The sequence below is a fragment of the Pinus tabuliformis genome, chromosome 9 (assembly GCF_031772625.1).
Source record: "Pinus tabuliformis cultivar Carrire ecotype Pingquan chromosome 9, CPIR1, whole genome shotgun sequence".
Taxonomy (NCBI): domain Eukaryota; kingdom Viridiplantae; phylum Streptophyta; class Pinopsida; order Pinales; family Pinaceae; genus Pinus; species Pinus tabuliformis.
The window spans coordinates 656,272,422-656,290,792 of record NC_142307.1 but is presented as its reverse complement, the minus strand read 5'-3'; the positions used below and the strand labels follow the sequence as shown (position 1 = coordinate 656,290,792).

The 18,371-nt window shown below is 38.6% G+C and overlaps 1 protein-coding gene across 6 annotated transcripts in view; it reads left to right on the top strand.

Moving 5' to 3' along the window:
- The window catches only part of LOC149150362 (P-loop containing nucleoside triphosphate hydrolases superfamily protein), a 310,706-nt gene that overhangs the window by 57,666 nt on the left and 234,669 nt on the right, over window positions 1–18,371 (top strand). For 5 of the 6 annotated variants that reach the window (XR_016262805.1, XM_089440464.1, XM_089440463.1 and 2 more), the window contains exons 3-4: window positions 11,511–11,624; window positions 11,754–11,882. The exons of the other annotated variant lie outside the window; for it this stretch is intronic. Coding sequence is in view for 4 of the 5 variants with exons in the window: in XM_089440464.1 (XP_089296590.1) it covers window positions 11,511–11,624; window positions 11,754–11,882 (243 nt within the window). In the remaining variant the exon portion in view is untranslated. The remainder of the gene's footprint in view (window positions 1–11,510; window positions 11,625–11,753; window positions 11,883–18,371) is intronic. 6 annotated transcript variants of the gene reach the window in all.

Below are 18,371 nucleotides of genomic sequence, written 5' to 3'. Positions count from 1 at the left end.
GGAAGGGTTGTTGGCATTTTTCCCCTGGTTTGGGGTTTCCCCAAGGTAATTTTGTGTCTCTTGTGTTTGGTTGTCTCTTCAATGTTCTTACTGGCATTATTGTTCTACTGTTGATGATTTTCTTGTATAATTGCTTAATGATGAATGTGATATAAGATAAATTGAACTAAGAATCATTGGAAGTAATTATCCATTAAGGAAATCTCTGAAAAAATCAACAGGAAGCACCTAATAGGGTTGACCCTTAGTCACCCCTACTAAGGGAGAAAACACCTTTGCAAGGACTTGGTCCTGATTTTGGAAGGCGATCTTTGTTTGAAGTATTAACATGCCCTTAACATTCACGTTTGGTTCGCTTAGATGCATTATTGGTCTTAGTCTCTGATGGATGGTTGTTTTCACTAGATTCCAAGTTGAAAAAGAGAATTTCGGAATATGCTCCACAATTTGATTTTCAAGTCGATGTTTCAAGTCCATACCAAGACACATCATTAGGACAAAAATGTATGAGAGAAGAAGGCGGAGATCAACCATTCTTCTCTCTATCTTTATTTTCAGTTTTTCGAGTAAACGAATGTCATGCCAAGTCTCCATTCCGTGCAGGGTTGTTTTTATCAGGTGGATTGCTGTAGCCCAGGCCTTGGGCACCAACTCCATAGGTATCGGGTCTTTAAGAGAAGTACACAGCCTAAGTAAATGCAGTGTTGAGAGACTCGAGCCTCCTGACAACATTAGTAGATGACACGTCCCAGAGTACATCCGAGACCCAAGACTAGTGTTGCACGAAATGCCCCCGAGATCTAAACTTGGATCCATGCCCCGTACGGATCCGCTGCTCAGAAATCCAGAACCCCGGATCAGGCCGAAAATCACGGTTCCTGGAATTTTGAAACCGTGCCGGCTAGATCCGGCATCAAATCCGCGATAGATCAGGCACGGATCCGATGCCCAACGGGCGGTTTTGCACAACGGACCCAACAAAAACATTTTATTTATTTTTTGTTTAACTTGAGTTGGGGGTGGGTTTAGGTTGAGTTAGGGAAATGATAGATGGGGGTGGGTTTAGGTTGAGTTAGGGAAATGATAGATGGGGGTGGGTTTAGGTTGAGTTAGGGAAATGATAGATGGGGATAAAGCTCATTTCCCCACTCTTGTATTTTTGGAGAGCTTAGAGAAGAGAGGAGAAGAGAGCTTGGAGAAGAGAGGAGAAAGAGAGGAGAAGAGAGATTGGAGAAGAGAGGCTTGAGGAGAGCTTGGAGGAGTGAAGGAGGAGGAGCTATGAGCAGTGAAGGAGGAGGAGATTGGAGGAGTAAAGAAAGGCTTCCATCTACAAAAGCTAAAAAGGTAAGTGCAAACTCCAAACTCACTCATTTTTCTGTCATTGTTGTTTTTAGTTTTTCTCCTCCCTCTCCTACTCTTTCCCATTCTTTCTTTTTTTTCATTTCATTACAGGTTGTCCATCTATAATCATATTCCAAAAGGGTGTTCTTTTGGCTTCTATGTATCATTCCACTTTTGGTTTTCATAATGGCAAGGGGGAGTAAGAATAAAAGGGAAGAAGAACAAGAGGATAGTGGTCCCCATATGAGTGACCCAATGTATGATGAGGAGGAAGGGTTTGAAGAGGAAGGGGATGAAGAGAACACTGAAATGCTAGAGGGGAAAGCTGCATTGACACCCTTGTGGAATTATGTGACCAAACTTGAAGGGGGAAATGGTGGTGGAAGCTACAAGTTTTTGTGCCCTCATGGTTGTCATGGAGGAAAACCATATAGTGGTTCATATACCTGTGTGAGGAGGCATCTTTGTGGGGTGTTGGATAGTGATGAAAAAAGGGGTGCCGTGGGGATAGCAATTTCCCAAAGGTTTCAGTTGAACAAAGAAGAAAATACATCCAAATAGAGGAGACTTCACAACAAAAAATAAAGAAACAAGAAACTCATTCTGAATCAAGTGCAACCTCTAGATTTGGTATCTCATCTCCTCACGGTACTTCTACAACCTCTGGAAGTAGAAGAACAATAGGGGATTTCATGAATGTTGCTGGGAGGGATGATGTGGATGGAAAGATAGTCTAGTTTCCTTGTGCTTGCGGTGTACCATTCAATGTGCTTTGCTCTCCCAACTGGCATGACATGGTTAAGGCTCATGTCCTGTTCGTAGTGGAAGGAGGAGAGATTAGTAGATATATTCACATTTTACTACTTTTGTCATAGATTAGACTTATAGACTTTTGTTGTGAATTTGAACTTTTTTGTCTTACACTTCCTAGTTTAGTGTGTACTTGAGTCTTGGTGGTGGCTAAGTGGCCTATTTTGTAAACATTATTATTTGAATTTTGGACATGACTCATGTTGACAATTGCTCACTTGCTAGATAAGTTACTTGAATGTTTGATGATTTTATGTTCTAAATGTTTTATGTTTTATGATATGCTTAAAAAATTGATGTATGTTTGTAATTGCTAGAATCTAGATGGTTGATGCTCAAATAATTAATCATTGATGTACAATGGAATCATGGATGCCATATCTATCTTGATTTATGTAAAAATATGCATGTTTTCATGTCTTCTACAACTAATTTGGTATTTGGGATGTTTTTTTGAATATAAATGCAAAAAAATATAATATATATATATATATATATATATATAATAGATGCCTCCAAGACACTTCGCTTCCTAGATTTTTGGGAAATGATGCTTCCGAGTCCCTGCTTCCAAAAAAATCCTCGCTTCGTACCCGCTTCGTGCAACGTTGCCCAGGATGTTGGTCGACTTTGACCTAGCTTTGAGGATTCTTCTTGATGATACCACTAGACCTAGTATGCGCCCAAGATGGCCTTGAGACAATTTGATGGGTTGGAGCTGATTCAGAGCCCAGATGAAGATGGTCTCCCGTTGAGAGACTAGGGAGGGTTTGCTGGTCTAGGGGAAGCCCTAACGCTAGAGAGAAGGCAACCTTATTTGACAGCTGAAGACCCATGGATACCATTTGATGGTGCCCCGACTTCCCTTGGGACCCTACAAGAAGATTTGAGGTGAATTTGAGGGCCATGCTTGAAATTTTGGATCAACTAGGTCAACACACATTTGACACCTCAACACACCTTGGCATGGCATTTGGAGCCTTAATTAGTCATGAAGTCAACAATTTAAGAGGCTACAACTCACATGTGTGGGCTATTATGTCTATTTTTTCATTATCTAACGGGTTGGCTTGTAACCCAAGTTCATTAATGATCAAACTTGTTTTTAGTTGATTGATTAGGCTAAAATAGGAGAACTAAACCTCATATAAATAGAGGTTAGCCTAATTTCATTTTCATCACGACCTGCGATTGAATTTGACCCTCTTGGAGAATTTGGCCTAGCTAAATTGTGATCTTGTATCTTGTGGAGATGTTTTTTTTTTTTTTTTTGAATCTAGGTATCTTGTGGAGATGTTATCTATTGAGGATTTTTGCATATGGAGCTATTCTATGGCTTTGGAGATGTTATTTTGGAGCAATAAAGGATTTGTTCATCCATTCTATCTTGTGAGTGCCTTTAATTTGATAAATCTTTGTATTTTGTGGCTATTATATTAAATGGTTGATTATCTAGGGTTTCTATGTGCGTTTATTTGTTGAAAATTATTCTATGGAATCTTGGTGATAGTATTGCATGCCTTACCACTTATAGAATTTGTATGACAATTCCATAGGTGAATTTTTAAACTAGCTCGACTTTTCTCCCTCACCCAAAGTACTAGTTAGGGTTTGAAACCTAGGGTTTAATAATTCCCTTACTCCTTACTAGGGTTTAGTCATTTTCTCCTAAGTTAATCACCCCGTAGACTCCTTTGCCTAAGGTCAAGGCATTGGCTTTGGTCACTGTTGATCACTGAAGTACACTTAAAGACTCCATGTCCAAGGATATGTCAGAAGATTCCTGTACTCACAGAGCTCCATATATCATTAGGGCTTCTAAGCCCCTTCGTTTCTCTCTTCTTCTTCATTGTACTCAGATTCCGCAGTCCTACGGGGATAACGTAAAGTGATGCTAGCATGATGAAATAAGGTCATGTAATAGGCCTAGGTAGCTTAGGAGTTTGCTATCAAGTGAGTTCACTCTAGGGAGTTTTCTTCACTTAATTAATTATTTGTGTTTTTCAGTGCTTAATATTTAATTGAGTGTTTTCTCCCAGTTATTACTCCAAGGCCGGAGTGCGGCTTGATAGTAAGGCCTTAAGTGAGTGTTAGTGTCTAGAGTCAATGCATATTACCATGTTAGATTATTCGTAAAATTTCGCGGAGTTTGATTAGGTCTAGGTGTCATTTTTTAAATTATTAAAATTTCCTCCTAGACGAGATTTTTAATAATTTTTTATAAACATTGTAATAAGTGCTGTCTAGAGAAGTTGTAGTGGGTGTGAATAGTCAAAATTGGACCTCTACTCCTCAACTTTCTACTAAGACACACTTTGAGGTGTGAACAATCACTTTAAACCCCCAAAAGCCACTTTTTCCTATGTTTAGTGGGAAAATGGGAAATAAATAACCCGGAAAATAAAAAAAGGGAGAAAGTAAAAAATTTACCACATGCCAATTGAGGTGGAAATGACTTGGAAAATAAAGTCAACTGAAAAGTGGGTCAAAAGGTGAGTAGGCAACCACATGGCACAAGAATTAGAGCTCATGGGAAAAATCATTTTGTGGGTCGGATTTGGTGGTACACACATTGTCTTGGCAGCTCAAATAAATCATGGAGAAATTAACACACTATGGAAGATTGGAGGAAATATTTAGTTTGAGATTTTTGTGGGATCTTTCCCACCAAACTATAGTCTCTACCTTACACTTGTATGCTGATATTTCCTTCCAGCACCTACGCGGCCTCTTCAAAAAGATACGCACATGCAATCTGAAGCTCCATGAAGGGTAGTTCGTTAGCATCCTGAGCAAGTGTCATCACACAACAAATTTGGTTGGGAAATTCATGGGAAATGCTTCCCTTCTCACCCACATTCTTCACACTTGGCGTCTACAAGGAAAAATGAATTTGGCACATGATGTCATATCCCCTTTTTTATTTTCCTCCCTAGTACAACGAGGGTGGATTTCCAATTCCATGGCACGAGATGGCCAAATCATGGGAGCATGTTTATGTCATCAGGGGTTTCGAGGGATTTTTGAGGAGTTTTTATGGGATTTGATGGCATTCAATTGGCATATTCCATCACTTGCACAGTTTGCCTTTCGTTCCATTGCATTCTGACAACTTTAAAAAATTGCATTATTATGGGGCCTAGCTTAATTAAGTATGCTTGAGGTGGCATTCTGAGAGGATTAATTGATGGACCACCTTAGTGTAATAGCTCATTGGAACTAGAACGAGAAGATCTACAGGATGTGATACTGAGAAATGGCTTTCAGTGGTTGGAGAGAGTATGGTGGCCAATTTACCATTTTCCCACATTAAAAGGAATATTTTAATTGAAATAAAAAGAGGGAAAAGTGCTCCATGATTAAAATAATAATAAAATAGGAGGTTCTAGAGGGGTCCATCAAATTTATAAAAAGAGGAGGAGGCCATTAGGGGACATCTTGGATTTGATATTTCTTCTTGTATGAGAGGTTAGGAACCCAGTTCTCTACTTCATGGTAGCCCGAGGACGGAAACCCTCGGGTGATTTAGTGAGATTGGGCGAGTATCCATTTTCCCTTGGTGAATTCATCTAGAATCCACAGGAGAACTTAGTAGTGGTAGTTCAATTCCGTTTTGGTGGAGGGCCCGTGTAGCATTGGAGTAGATTCTTGAGGCCAGTGCTATCTCAACTATATTAGCTATTTTGTTATTTCAGCATGTAAAACCACAGTTTATATATTATAATAAAAGCTGAGATTATTTCTGCTCATTGTATGATTGAATTGCATGCATTCTATTGTTCTATTTTACATGGCAATCTGCTGTTAATTGCATAATAATTTTATGGTGAAATTTTGGTTGAGTTAAATTTCTGCATAATTAGCAAAATATCTCATTTAGAATATTACACATGAGGGAAGAAAAAAACATTGTCCACTTGCCAAAACTCGATTTTTACACTTGGCATTGGAGTTACACTTAGCAAATTCGAATTTTCTTGGGATTTCGAACTCTCCACTTCGCATTGGGGTTTACATTGGGATTTTCTCCCATTCTCCTATTTAAATGAGCCATTGACTCATTGTACTCATGAAAAAACGAGCTCTTCTGCTTGGGGAGATTATCTTGCCTTGTATTATTACATTTTGGTGCAGTAACAAGACTTTGGGGTTCATTTGTGGTGTCTTGCTCCCATTTTCATGGTATGATTTCTGATGATGTGGTTATGTTCTATTTGTTATAATTTCTATTGTCATTTCCATTCGCTCTATAGAATCACTAGTGTCTAGTTACCTTGCACTAGTATTTGGATTGGAGAATTATTCTAGAATTGGACATTTTAGTTGTTTTTCGGTTAATTTCTAAGATTTCATTTTCATAATATTATCTAATCCCAAATGAATCTAACAAATCATCTTGAGCATGTGTGGAATTTCTTATGAATCAGATCTCAAACGTGAGGGGACGTTCTTGGTTGGACTATCCCACTTTTGAGGATAAAAGTGGAAGGACTCACATATTTGTTTTTCCCCAAGTCTTATCAAATTCTTGGTGCTTTTATTGACACAAATCAGCTAGCATAGAGCATATTATTGGCTAGTCAAGAAGAGGAGTTATACTCCCAATCCTTGGTCTAGTTCTTGTATAATACTTGTAAATATTTTTCTGCAATATTGTTCTCACCATCCTCCTTAAACATTGAAGTTTGTTTTGTAGAAGTATAACTATCCATTCAAAAAAGTTTTTCTATATGACGTTGGCAGGGATTCGAAGAGCTCAGGCCTACGAATCATTCACAGAAATTTGGTAGACAGCCTTCACTGCTTAGGAGCAAGAAAGTTTCCCCTTGTCCTTGGCCGTGAGCAAGAAAGGAGGCTGCTGTTACCTCTGTTAAAACAGTGAGCGAAGGAGGCTGTCCTATCTCTGTTATAAAGTGAATAAACAGTCCCTTTGTCCCCTCCTTTTTGGACAGACTTCATCAATTTTAAGAGGTGGAGCTGTTTGGAGCAGTTTCCCTTTGAGAATTTTCAGAGTTACATTGGGGAGTTCCTTGGTATTAGTTGCCAAAATCTTTGTAAAGCTTCCCCACTGTTTTCTTAGGGAGGGATTTTCTCTTTCAAAGGTTCAACATTCATTTGTAAAACCTCCCTTAAGGACTGAAGCCTATTTCACTGATAAGAGGCTCTTTATTGTGTAACGTCGTAATAATAAAGTGATATTTTTTCTTGGAGCTTGGGGAATCATCCCCTTGGAATCCATCTCTTTCTCTCTTTTGGAGAAGGCCCTCTTCTTGTGTAGCGTTTCATTAGCTTTTCATTTCTCTTTTGAAGTTAGCTTTGGTGTTGTTAATGTTCTCTTTATCTCATTTGGCAAACTAATATCTCATGGTCACTTGCTATTTGTTATTTTTTCATTCTATGCCATCTAGTTTCAATTACATTCACTTACTTCGTAGTTTCATGCTCAATTTTCAATTTGAAATCTCATTTTGAGCACATCTTAACACTTGGAGCAATTTTTACAAGTTTCATTTATTTATTTGCAATCTAGCTTGACCAATCTAATTGTGCATTCTTGGAGAAACTCATTAGCCTATGCTCTCTTATGCTTTTAATATGCAACTTTCACTTGAATGATTGTCATGATATATCTCATGTGAAGATACATTCTTTCATGCCAAGGCACTTGAGTTGGTATTTTAAACATTGAGCTAATTTCCCTTCATTATTTCCATTGAGTTAATGATACATGTTTTATGGAGCATCATTTCAAGTTTATGTCATATTGTGCTTAATGCAAATCTTGATCAGAAATTTCATTTATTATCTCTCTATTTGAAGCACATTGTTTTGGATAATTTCCCTTAACCTTTAGGCATTTCACTTACATATTGAAATTGGGCTTGCATTTTAATCTACCTCCAAGCATAAAATTTGTTGAATAAACATTTTAGGACAAATATTTTTTGATTTTCTTTCACTTGTGTACAGAGTAAGGTTAAAACACGTGACCTCGCAGTTCTCTTGTGGCTGAGTCCTTGTAGGAGTGAAGGCACATGGATTGCAAGGACCTTGGGAAGGGTATCGTTAATGAAGGGCTTGTGCCTCCTCATCTCATCTCCCTTGCAACTCACCCCAATTGTTACCTCGTTGTAAGAAATTGAAGGGAGATTTCTCACCATAGACTAGACATTTAATTAAAATCAACCAAGATCCTTGCTTCACACCTAGATAGATCTTGCATTCATTCATCTAGCTTAATCTCTCAATTCGCTAGGATAATTGAAATTGTGGGCTAACACATTTACTTGCAAGTTTTGTTTATAGTCTTGTACCTGTTTATTATCTGTATCAATGTTGAGCATTTTCTATTGGAAGTACAAGCTTTCCTTTCTTGCAAGTTATATCTTTAATCTTGTTGCTTATATTTTCAGTGGTTCCTTGCACTAACATTTGTTTGGTAATTTTCCATTCTTGCAACTTATTGTATCCTGAAAGACATATTTTACATGCAAGTATTGTGATTTCACTTTGAGCATATTATTTCTTGCAAGTATCTTGACACGGGTCTAATCACATATAATTTTCTTGCAAGATTTATTTTGACGAATTTATTTGTTTTATCTACATTGTTGACACTCATATGCTCATCATTTATTTGCTTTCAAGTTATCTTTCAAGTTGTTGAATGGTGAATGTTCTAATTGATGTACTAACTATCTCCCAGAACTTGTTATTTTAACATGCCTTCCTTTAAGATCCATCCTTAGGGTCCACTACCTTTGGCTTTAGCTAGGAGAGAGCTTAGACGAAGAGAGTTGAGATTAGGTGACAACCCCTTCTCTGAGCTTTGGCACCAAGGCCACACCTAGTGGAGTTGAGAATTTTTCCCACATTAACTTAGGTGTGTAAGCGAGGCGGAAATAGTCACATTGTTTATCATGTTGAAAAATCGTATTAAAATTCATTCTTCTTCTCCTAATCTTGATTTCAGCCTCTTAAGGAAAGCCGCTAGCTAGGGCTAGGGCATGAATTTCAACTAGGATAAGGAATCCATTGTGGAGGGATTCAACACGTGGTTGAAGGCTAGTTTCCTCAAAATCATACTTCCGGTGGCTAATTTCTCCATTTTAGGGTTGACGTCCTTTTCTCTAGGCAAATTGTGTTCTAGAAAAGCCCTAGGTTGCCCTAGTCTTCAACTTGAGGCTTCTAGAAGGCTTCTTGTGCCATAAGTTGATCATATACATCTATTGTAAGCCTTTTCTTGGCCTTGTGATCCTAGATAAGCCTATTAACCTTGCTTATTCTCAAGCCCTAGGTCACGTTGTGCCTTAATTAGGCCTTTTTGAGGATGCAAATTGCTTTATTGTGTTAGCTAAGCCTTCTTCTTAAGTAGAGTTACTCTCCTTGGCCGATTTTTGTCACCTTTATCCCTTCTACTTGATAGATCCTTTAGGTGACTTGACATAGGGAAGCCTCCCTTGTGGTGAAAGTCCACTAAAGAGTAGGAGGTAGTGGCTGTGGGGACAGTGGGCCATACCTCATATTGTTTCCCCTTGGTCTAGTGCTTGTCATGTGAGCTCCCCTCACAAGACGTGCTAGATTTTGAGGCAACGGGACCCATGCCAAGTCAATCTATAGGAGAGTAGCTAAGTATGGATTAAAGTAATTCTCCTAAGCTTGGTATGAAAGGATTGATAAGCTTTTTAGACCAAGTGATTTGAAGAGAAGCACTTTTGATCCTAGCTTACAATATTGTTTGGAAATTAAAATATGGGAACAAAAAGACAAGATCATCATCTCACAAGTATGCTTTGCAGTTGTTGAAAAAGTTCAGAATGGGAGATTATAATTCTAGTAAATGAGGTAATTTAAAGCTTTGAAAGGCCAATGAATCAGAGGTTGTTAGTGAAATATTATATTGTCGACTTGTCGGCACTTTGTTATATCTTAGAACAATCAGAGCAGATATAAAGTTTTTAATTGGTATGTTGTCAAAGTTTTTAGATCTTCCCAAGGAGACACATTGGAATTTAGTTAAAAGAGTATGGAGGTATATCAAGCTACATTGCAATTTGGTATTGTACTTGAGAAGAATGAAACCGTCAGGTTGAATGGTTTTTATGATGCAGACAAGGGAGGCAATGTAGATGAAAGAAATTTTAAACGCGTTGTTATTCTTTTATTCTTGGTAGTGGAGTGGCTTTGTGGGCAAGTGAAATAACAAGTTTTAATGCCTTTTTCATTAACAGAAGCAGAGGACAAAGCTCTGGTTGGAGCAACTTGTGAGGCAGTGTGGTTAAGCAATATTTTATGTGATTTGAAACTTCAACAGACAACCAACAATTTTCTATTTGAAAATAAAACATTGGAAGTTCATTATCACAACCTCAGAAAATAGGTTTAGAACAAATAGATAGAATTGATCTTTTGCAGGTCATAGGATTGGGTGGTAGATGTTTTCAAAAAGTGGTCAGCAAGGACAAGTTCAAGAAATTGCAAGAGCTGTTCGGAGTCATGGAAAACAAAATAAACATCAAGGGGGGTTGTTAGACATTGTAATGTATATAAATAAGGGTATAAAGTGATGCCATAAAGTAATACATAGTATCCGGATGTGACCTGTCAAGACTCAAGACATTATTGTAATAAAGAGATTGAGTGAGTGGTTCCTAATGAGAATAAGGGAACTTGTTTGATACACACACAATACCTTTGTATGCCATTTTTACGGCAATGATATAATACTATCTCTAATTTCCGTCACTTTGCCTTTCCATATTCTCCATATTCTGTTTAACAAAATTTTCTTGAAGGTGAGTTTTATAGGTTTGCAGTTTATGCCTTTTAGACAAAGATTAATGTCTACATTAATTTATTTTTGAAAGAAATTTGTGATGATTATGGAATGGTCATATGAATTTCCAATTCCTAAATTTATTTCATAGATTAAAATGGTACATGGATTTCTGAAACTCATGAATGTTGTTCTAAGATAGACTAGCTTAGGTGGTGGAAGTTTGTTGCCCAAGTGGGTTGTTGAATCTAAATTTGTAAACTGTAATATGCCCAATCAAGCTCATTGGAGAAGCATTTCACTTGTTGCAAAAAAGGTGGCCTGACATAAAATGTGGTTTAGCTGGAAACTCACAAGGGTTCCCTATGATCTTAAGGTCATCCTATGCTTACTCTACTTTGTTATTGTTGAATTCTTCTAGGGCTTAGAAGTCATAACATATTTTGTTGGTTTTCTTGGACTATCTATAACTTGCAGCTAAGTTAAACCTTTTAGTTGAATGCATTATGTATATTTCCTATCTATCGATGTCTCTGATACCTAAGAATTAAAACTATGTGACTTTGTCATGTACTCCCAACAGACTGGATCAGGAAAGACACTTGCTTACTTGCTAGTAATTTTTGCAACTATCGATGCACGTCGAGCAGCTGTGCAGGCACTTATTGTTGTACCAACAAGGGAATTGGGTATGCAGGTCAGACAGATACCTTTATTAATTGATTTCAATAGGATGGTTAATTCTATTTTTTGATCCATTTTATTGAAGTCCATTATTTTATTGGTGGGTATATTTGAGTAAATTCATAATTTGTAGACTATATAGGTTACAAAAGTGGTTCGTATGCTTGCTGCAAGCTCCTCAAGTGACGTGGGACCAAAATACAAAGATTCTCTAAATGTCATGGCCTTATTAGATGGTGGGAAATTGAAAAGACATAAGAGTTGGCTTAAGGTATGCTTTCTTTCCTAGTGTGCTTTCCAATGTCTATTTTTGTAGAAATAACTCTTTGCAATTTTTCTTCTTTCCATACACATCCATGTAAGACTGAGGGTTGGTTCCACTAGCTACTAAATCTCTGTCATTGAGATGACTTGATTTATTTTTTGTGCTATTATAAATGGTATAGGTTGGTGCTTTTCTCATCAAAGCATGTTAATTGTCTTAAGAACTTGGCCCGCGAACAAATAAGTTTGTAGCTTCCTCATCCTTTGGCATATGTATTTTATGATTTGTGTCCTTGAATCATTAGAAGCTTTCAAAGGCTGATTCTTTTTCATCTTTTTTTTTCATGTCCTCTCATATTTGTTAGTTTTTGTAGCATGGGATGTGTTCTAGCCACAAAATTTGGTGGAGAGGCTAGAATACATGAGATCTCCAAAACCTAGAAATCGTTTTTGAAAATTTCACCTAGAGATAGCTTAATTAGATTATTAACTGATTTTTAAATATTTCTTAAGTCTAAACTTGGGGAATATGATTAATTAATCAGAATTAATTAAGTCAAGGTGAGAATTCTCTAGAAACTCACACGGATCAATTATGAGATGATCCTAGCTCTTGATTAAGATTTAATCTTGGTCGTTGGAGTCCCAACAAAGGATTATAAGAAGAATTCGATGGGCACTTGGAGAAACACAACAATAGTTCAATTTCCTTGGCAGATTGATTTTCAGAGAGTAGAAGTAGTTGTCGGAGAACCAAAGATCGAAGCAGAGTGAGGGGCAGAGACAATGATTTGGAGGAAGCTTTCCAGATCGAAAGAGGCAGCAGCAAGGGGCTGAGTTATTCCGAGTGAGGCACCGTAGAGGACTGCGCAATTGCTTCAGAAGAGCAATTCGACTTAGCTGGAGGAAAAATTGTTTTCAATTCTAGAGGCTGGGCAAAAGTTCTAGAGTGTTGGAGAAGCGATTTCCCCAACAGAGACAGGGAAAATGACTTCATCAAAGGCAGTTCAGTGCTAGACGTCAAAGGGCTTGCGCAAGCACTGCGTAGAGGCCAGTGTAAGGGTTCCAGGAGGACGAGTTTTTGAAGGAAAGTTGTGTCAGGGTTGCTTGTGGAAGAAGGGTAATTCCCTTAGATAATTTTGGCAAGAATTTCTTGCTGTTTAGATTGCCAATTGGGCATCCATAAATTGTACTCAGATTTCATTGTTGCTTAATAATATAAATCCCTCAGCTGCTGCACCGATTTTACCAAGTTGGTTTTTTCTGGGGACGTTTGTCAAAAAATAACGGTGTCATTTTTATGTGTGTGTGTGTGTGTGTGTGCTAGTATTTTCTCAATTCCAATGCAATTATTTTCTGCAATTTTATTTGTGAAGGTAGCTGTGGGATTAATTTGATATTTGCCATAGCAAATAAATTGTTAAATTACTTAACAATTAGAAGAATTAATTCCAGTTGCTGCAATAGGATTTCAATGTTGAAATTTTCACATGGTATCAAAGCATGAGTGATCAACTGAGAAGCTCAAAAGCAGAGAAGAGAATTTTGTTGTTCAGAGGGAGTAGTAGGCCAAGATTCTTAGAGGCTGCGCAATACCTAAACAGAGAGATCGAATTGCTGGGCAAGGGTTCGGTTTTTAGTTGTAGGGTTGCAAAAAATTTGATTTGCCTAGAATAGTGATTCCAGGAGGCAGAGGGAGTAACAACAACTCAAATTTTTGCTGAGCTGATTCCTTAGTTGGGCATAGAGGGAGTTGCTAAAGCAGAATCCGTGCCGGGTGGAAGAGAAAAGCACACATAGCAGAGGGAAAATTTCTCTTAGGGGATCTCGAGGTTTAGAGATCTAATTTTTCCAGTTGCAGATTAGCAGTTGTTGTGAGCAAATCTTCTCACTACAGAAGGGAGTGCGAGTAGCAAATCCAACAATTGAACAACCGGAAAGGGAGATTTTCGGGTTTATTTTCTCCAGTTTTGAGTTTCACAGATTTTGTAGCTTTACAGGGATGACCGTATGAGATTGTGAGTGGAGGCTGTGTAATTTAGCGAGAATGCAGATCTGGGTAGCAATTTGACTTCCAGTTGCCGAAAATAAGTGCCGGAGGAAGTGCGAGTTGTCTAGTGTGAGTTATAAAGAAAGGAAGGGTCCCAACCAGGGACTATGCTTGAAAGGAGATAGTGAGGCACCAAATCCAAGAGGAGGAGCATGAAACTCCAGCATGCCGAATGGGCAGGGTCTAGCGTAGTTGCAACAAAGAGATCAGTTCCAAATTGTTGCAGCGAGGCCATCACCTTTGCTACAGGAGCCCACATTATCATAGTAGTAGGTTCAGTGTTAGCAGACGCAATCTGTCATTAGACAGTTGCAAGGCTAGTTGCAGTCAGTACCCGGGAGACAGTTGCAAAACTAGTTGCAGTAACACAAGTAGTGTGAATTGCCCAGTTGCAGTATGCAGGTGAAATTCCAGCTAGGAGATTCACAGCACAGAACTACGCAGTCCAGTGTCCAGTGCAGGGGGACAGTGTGAGTTGCCAGGAGGGAGCTGAGAGATTTTCCATAGGGAGATCAAGACTCAGAGGGAGCCTAGTTTCAGAGGGAGCATCCCTATGGAAGCTAGTACTCCAGGGTCTGGGGAGATCAGAGTCCAGGCTCATTATTACAGTAGTTACAGTAGCAGTGCAGAAGCATCAGCAGAGTAGTAGCAACAACAGTATGAGTAGATTAGAGTTTGCTATGTTTGCAGCCATACCTTCAGGAGAGAGGTGGGGCGATATGGATCTGTAGTCCTAGAGAGTTGCAGACATGGGCAAGGTCCTTGAGGAGTCCACTTCGTGGATCATTACCTAGCTATAGGGGTCCACAATATTCAGTAACAGGATGGACCACTGGCAGTTGATGTAGTTAGAACCAAAGTGACAGTTGCAGATTAATAATAGTCAGGTGTTGGGGAGCACAGTGCAGAGTCAGCGATAACACAGATTCTTCAGTGACATAGTAGAGGCTAGTAGCAGTCAGGACTCGAGAGACAGATGCATCATACTGAACATAGTTGATTCAGTATTTCAAATGCTTCTCAGTTGCAATAGTTGTAGTTGCAACAACAACAAATGAGAGGGAGTTGTGCAAATGCAATGTTGGCAGCATACAACAGGGTTAACAACAACATGGATGCAACATCAGAGTTGTGTAGTGGTTAGTGGGAAGCAACAACGTAACATGAGATGATATAGAAACAAAATATTGTGGCAGGATGTGCAGCCCTAGAATATGGTCCTTGCTAAGAGGGAGTGTTAGTTTTTGTAGCATCGAATGTGTTCTAACCACGAAATTTGGTGTAGAGGCTAGAATGCATGAGATCTCCAAAACCCATAAATCATTTCTGGAAATTCCACCTAGAGACGGCTTAATTAGATTATTAACCGTTTTTTAAATATTTCCTAAGTCTAAACTTAGGGAATATGGTTAATTAATCAGAATTAATTAAGTCAAGGTGAGAATTCTCTAGAAGCTCATACAGATCGATTCAGAGATGATCCTAGCCCTTAATTAAGATTTAATCTTAACCGTTGGAGTCGCAACAGAGGATTATAAGAAGAAGTCGATGGGCACTTGGAGAATACGGACCAACAGTTCGATTTCCTTGGCAGATTGAATTCCAGAGAGCAACAGTAGTTGTCGAAGAGCCAAAGATTGAAGCAGAGTCAGTGAGGGGCGGAGACAATGATCCGAAGGAAGTTTTCCAGATCCAAGGAGGTAGTAGCAAGGGGTCGAGTTTTTTTGAGTGAGGCAGCGTAGAGTACTGCGTAGTTGCTTCAGAAGAGAAATTCAACTTAGTTGGAGGAAAAATTGTTTTTAGTTCCAGAGGCCGGGCAAAGGTTCTAGAGTGCCGGAGAAGCGATTTCCTCGAGAGAGATAGGCAAAATGACTTCATCAGAGGCAATTCAGGGCTAGACATCAAAGGGTTTGCGCAAGCACTGTGAAAAGGCCAACGTAATGGTTCTAGGAGGACGAGTTTCTGAAGGAAAGTTGTGGTGGGGTTGCTTGTGGAAGAAGGGTAATTCCCTTAGATAATTTTGGCCAGAATTTCTTGCTGTTTGGATTGCTAGTTGGGCATCCATAGATTGTACTCAGATTTCACTGCTGCTTAATAATATAAAACCTTTAGCTGCTGTATCGATTTTCCCAAGTTGGTTTTTTCCAGGGACATTTGTCCAAAAATAATGGTGTCATTTTTACGTGTGTGTGCTAGTATTTTCTCAGTTCCAACACTATTATTTTCTACAATTTTATTTGTGAAGGTTGTAGTTTGATTAATTTGATATTTGTCATAGCAAATAAATTGTTAAATTAATTAACAATTAGAAGAATTATTTCCAGTTGCTGCAATAGGATTTCAGTGTTGAAATTTTCACAATATTACCATGCCTGTACTTTAGAGATTCCAACCTTTGGGTTGCTTGAGATAAATTTTTGGCTATAAAGTTGCAAGGGTGGATGTTTATTTCACTATTTTCTTTTGTTTGTTGGCTAGGTATCCTTAAGAGAGGTCCCAATCTCATGTATTGTGTTCTACAACATGATTTTGACGTCCACATTTAATATTTGGGAATTCATTTATGGAATTTCTAGCTTATAATCCACCATTAGTCCTTGATAATATTCAACAAAACATGAATGTTTTCTTGGTTACTATTATCGTCAAAAAATGCAAGGATTAATTTTGCATTTTCGAGGCCATATGATGAATATTTTTTGGGTTTTCTTTCATCAGTATCCTTCCAGTTTCTGAGATTTGGAGGAGGAATTTTTTCATAGTTTTCTTGCAAACAAGGAGGCCGAGTTAGTCATTCCGTGAGGATTCCAAGAGGGTTGTGTTTTCTCTGAGAGAGGGTGGGATTCCTTGTGGAGGCCGAGATTTCTAGGAGGAGGTCGTACAAGATTGTGATGAGGGATGTACGAGTTGCTAGAAGGGCTAAGGCGCTGATTTCGTCCAGGCCATGGTCATTAGAGGGTCCAAGAGCTGCACTTGTGAGGTTGTACACGTTGCCTTGCTAGTGTAAGGCCATGTCAGGTTGTAGAGGGAGGCAGTGAGCCTTCTAGGGGTTAGATTGATATGTGGAGGTGAAGAAATATTTTCTGGAGCTTTGCCGGGATTTGGAAAGCAATATTGTAATATTGATCAATTGCAAAATTTGTTGAAGATTAATAAAATCACCAGATTTGAAGATTTGGTTTTTCCTTCGTGGTTTTTCTAGGGACCCTTTGTCCAAAAATAATTGTGTCCATTCTGTGTCTGGTTTTCTTCTTAGAGTTTCCGCAATTTATTTTGGTGAATACTGCAATCTTGTTTTTGTTTAGTATTTGAAGTAAAATAATTTTGCTCAGAATTAAATCCATTGGATAATTACCAGTTGATTGCAATAAGCGATATTTTTTTATCGTTTTTTCACATGGCAGCAGATATGAAGTGCAAAGGCTTACTAGAGTAGATCAACGAAGGTGTTTGGAAGAGGAACCTAAGGGTTTAATACCCATCTCAATTTCTTTAGGTTGTTCCAGATTTACTTGGAGGAATTTTACCATTGTTATTTTCTGAAGGAGAGGCTGAGGTTTTCAGCTAGGATACCGTGAGGTTTCTGGAGGGCCAGTTTTCCCAGATCTAACCGCACATGTGGGGTGTTGAGGCCGTGTTGAGGGCCTAAATACTCTATGAGGGCTAGGAGGGTAAGGTCGAATATTTTTGAGAAGGTCGAGACTTCCATAGATAAGGCCTTGAGGCCAGTTTGCTAGCCAAAGGCCACACATGTGGGCCATATTGTTTTCTAGGAAAGCTGAAAATTCTAAAGGAAGCCAAGATCGCTTACAGAGGGAGACAATGAGGTTTTCTAGGTACTTTTGTTAGTTGGTAGAAGAGATATTTATTTTTATTTTCTCGCGAGGGCTTCAATAGTGGCTTCAATAGGATTGAGGGATCAAGGTAAGTTGGATGGCACATCTAACTTTGGTGTTTGGTGAATCTGGCGCCTTCTTACTTTGGAAGAGCATGGACTGAAGGAGTTTGCTACGACACATATTGTTGTAACAACAGATGCTATCATGTTGCATAAGTACCCGAAAGATGATACCAAGGCCAAGCGTATTATTCTAGATGGGGTCAAGGACCACATTGTTCCTCATTTGGTGAAAGAAGATACAACCTAGAAGATGTGGGATGCCATCAACAAACTTTTCCAGGATAAAAATATGAATTAGAAAATGATCCTAAGAGAGAAGCTCAGAAGCACCAGACAAAATAAGGGAGAGAACGTTTTTAGTTATCTCACTCGCATCAGGACAGTCAGAGATGAGCTAACAACCATTGCAGAGAAGGTCGATGCCGAAGAGCTTGTGAAAACAACCCTAAATGGGTTTCAAAAGCAGTGAGATGTTTACGTGCAAGTGGTTAGTGGAGATCTAATTTTCCTACTTGGTAACACTTGTGGAACTACTTCGCATAGTA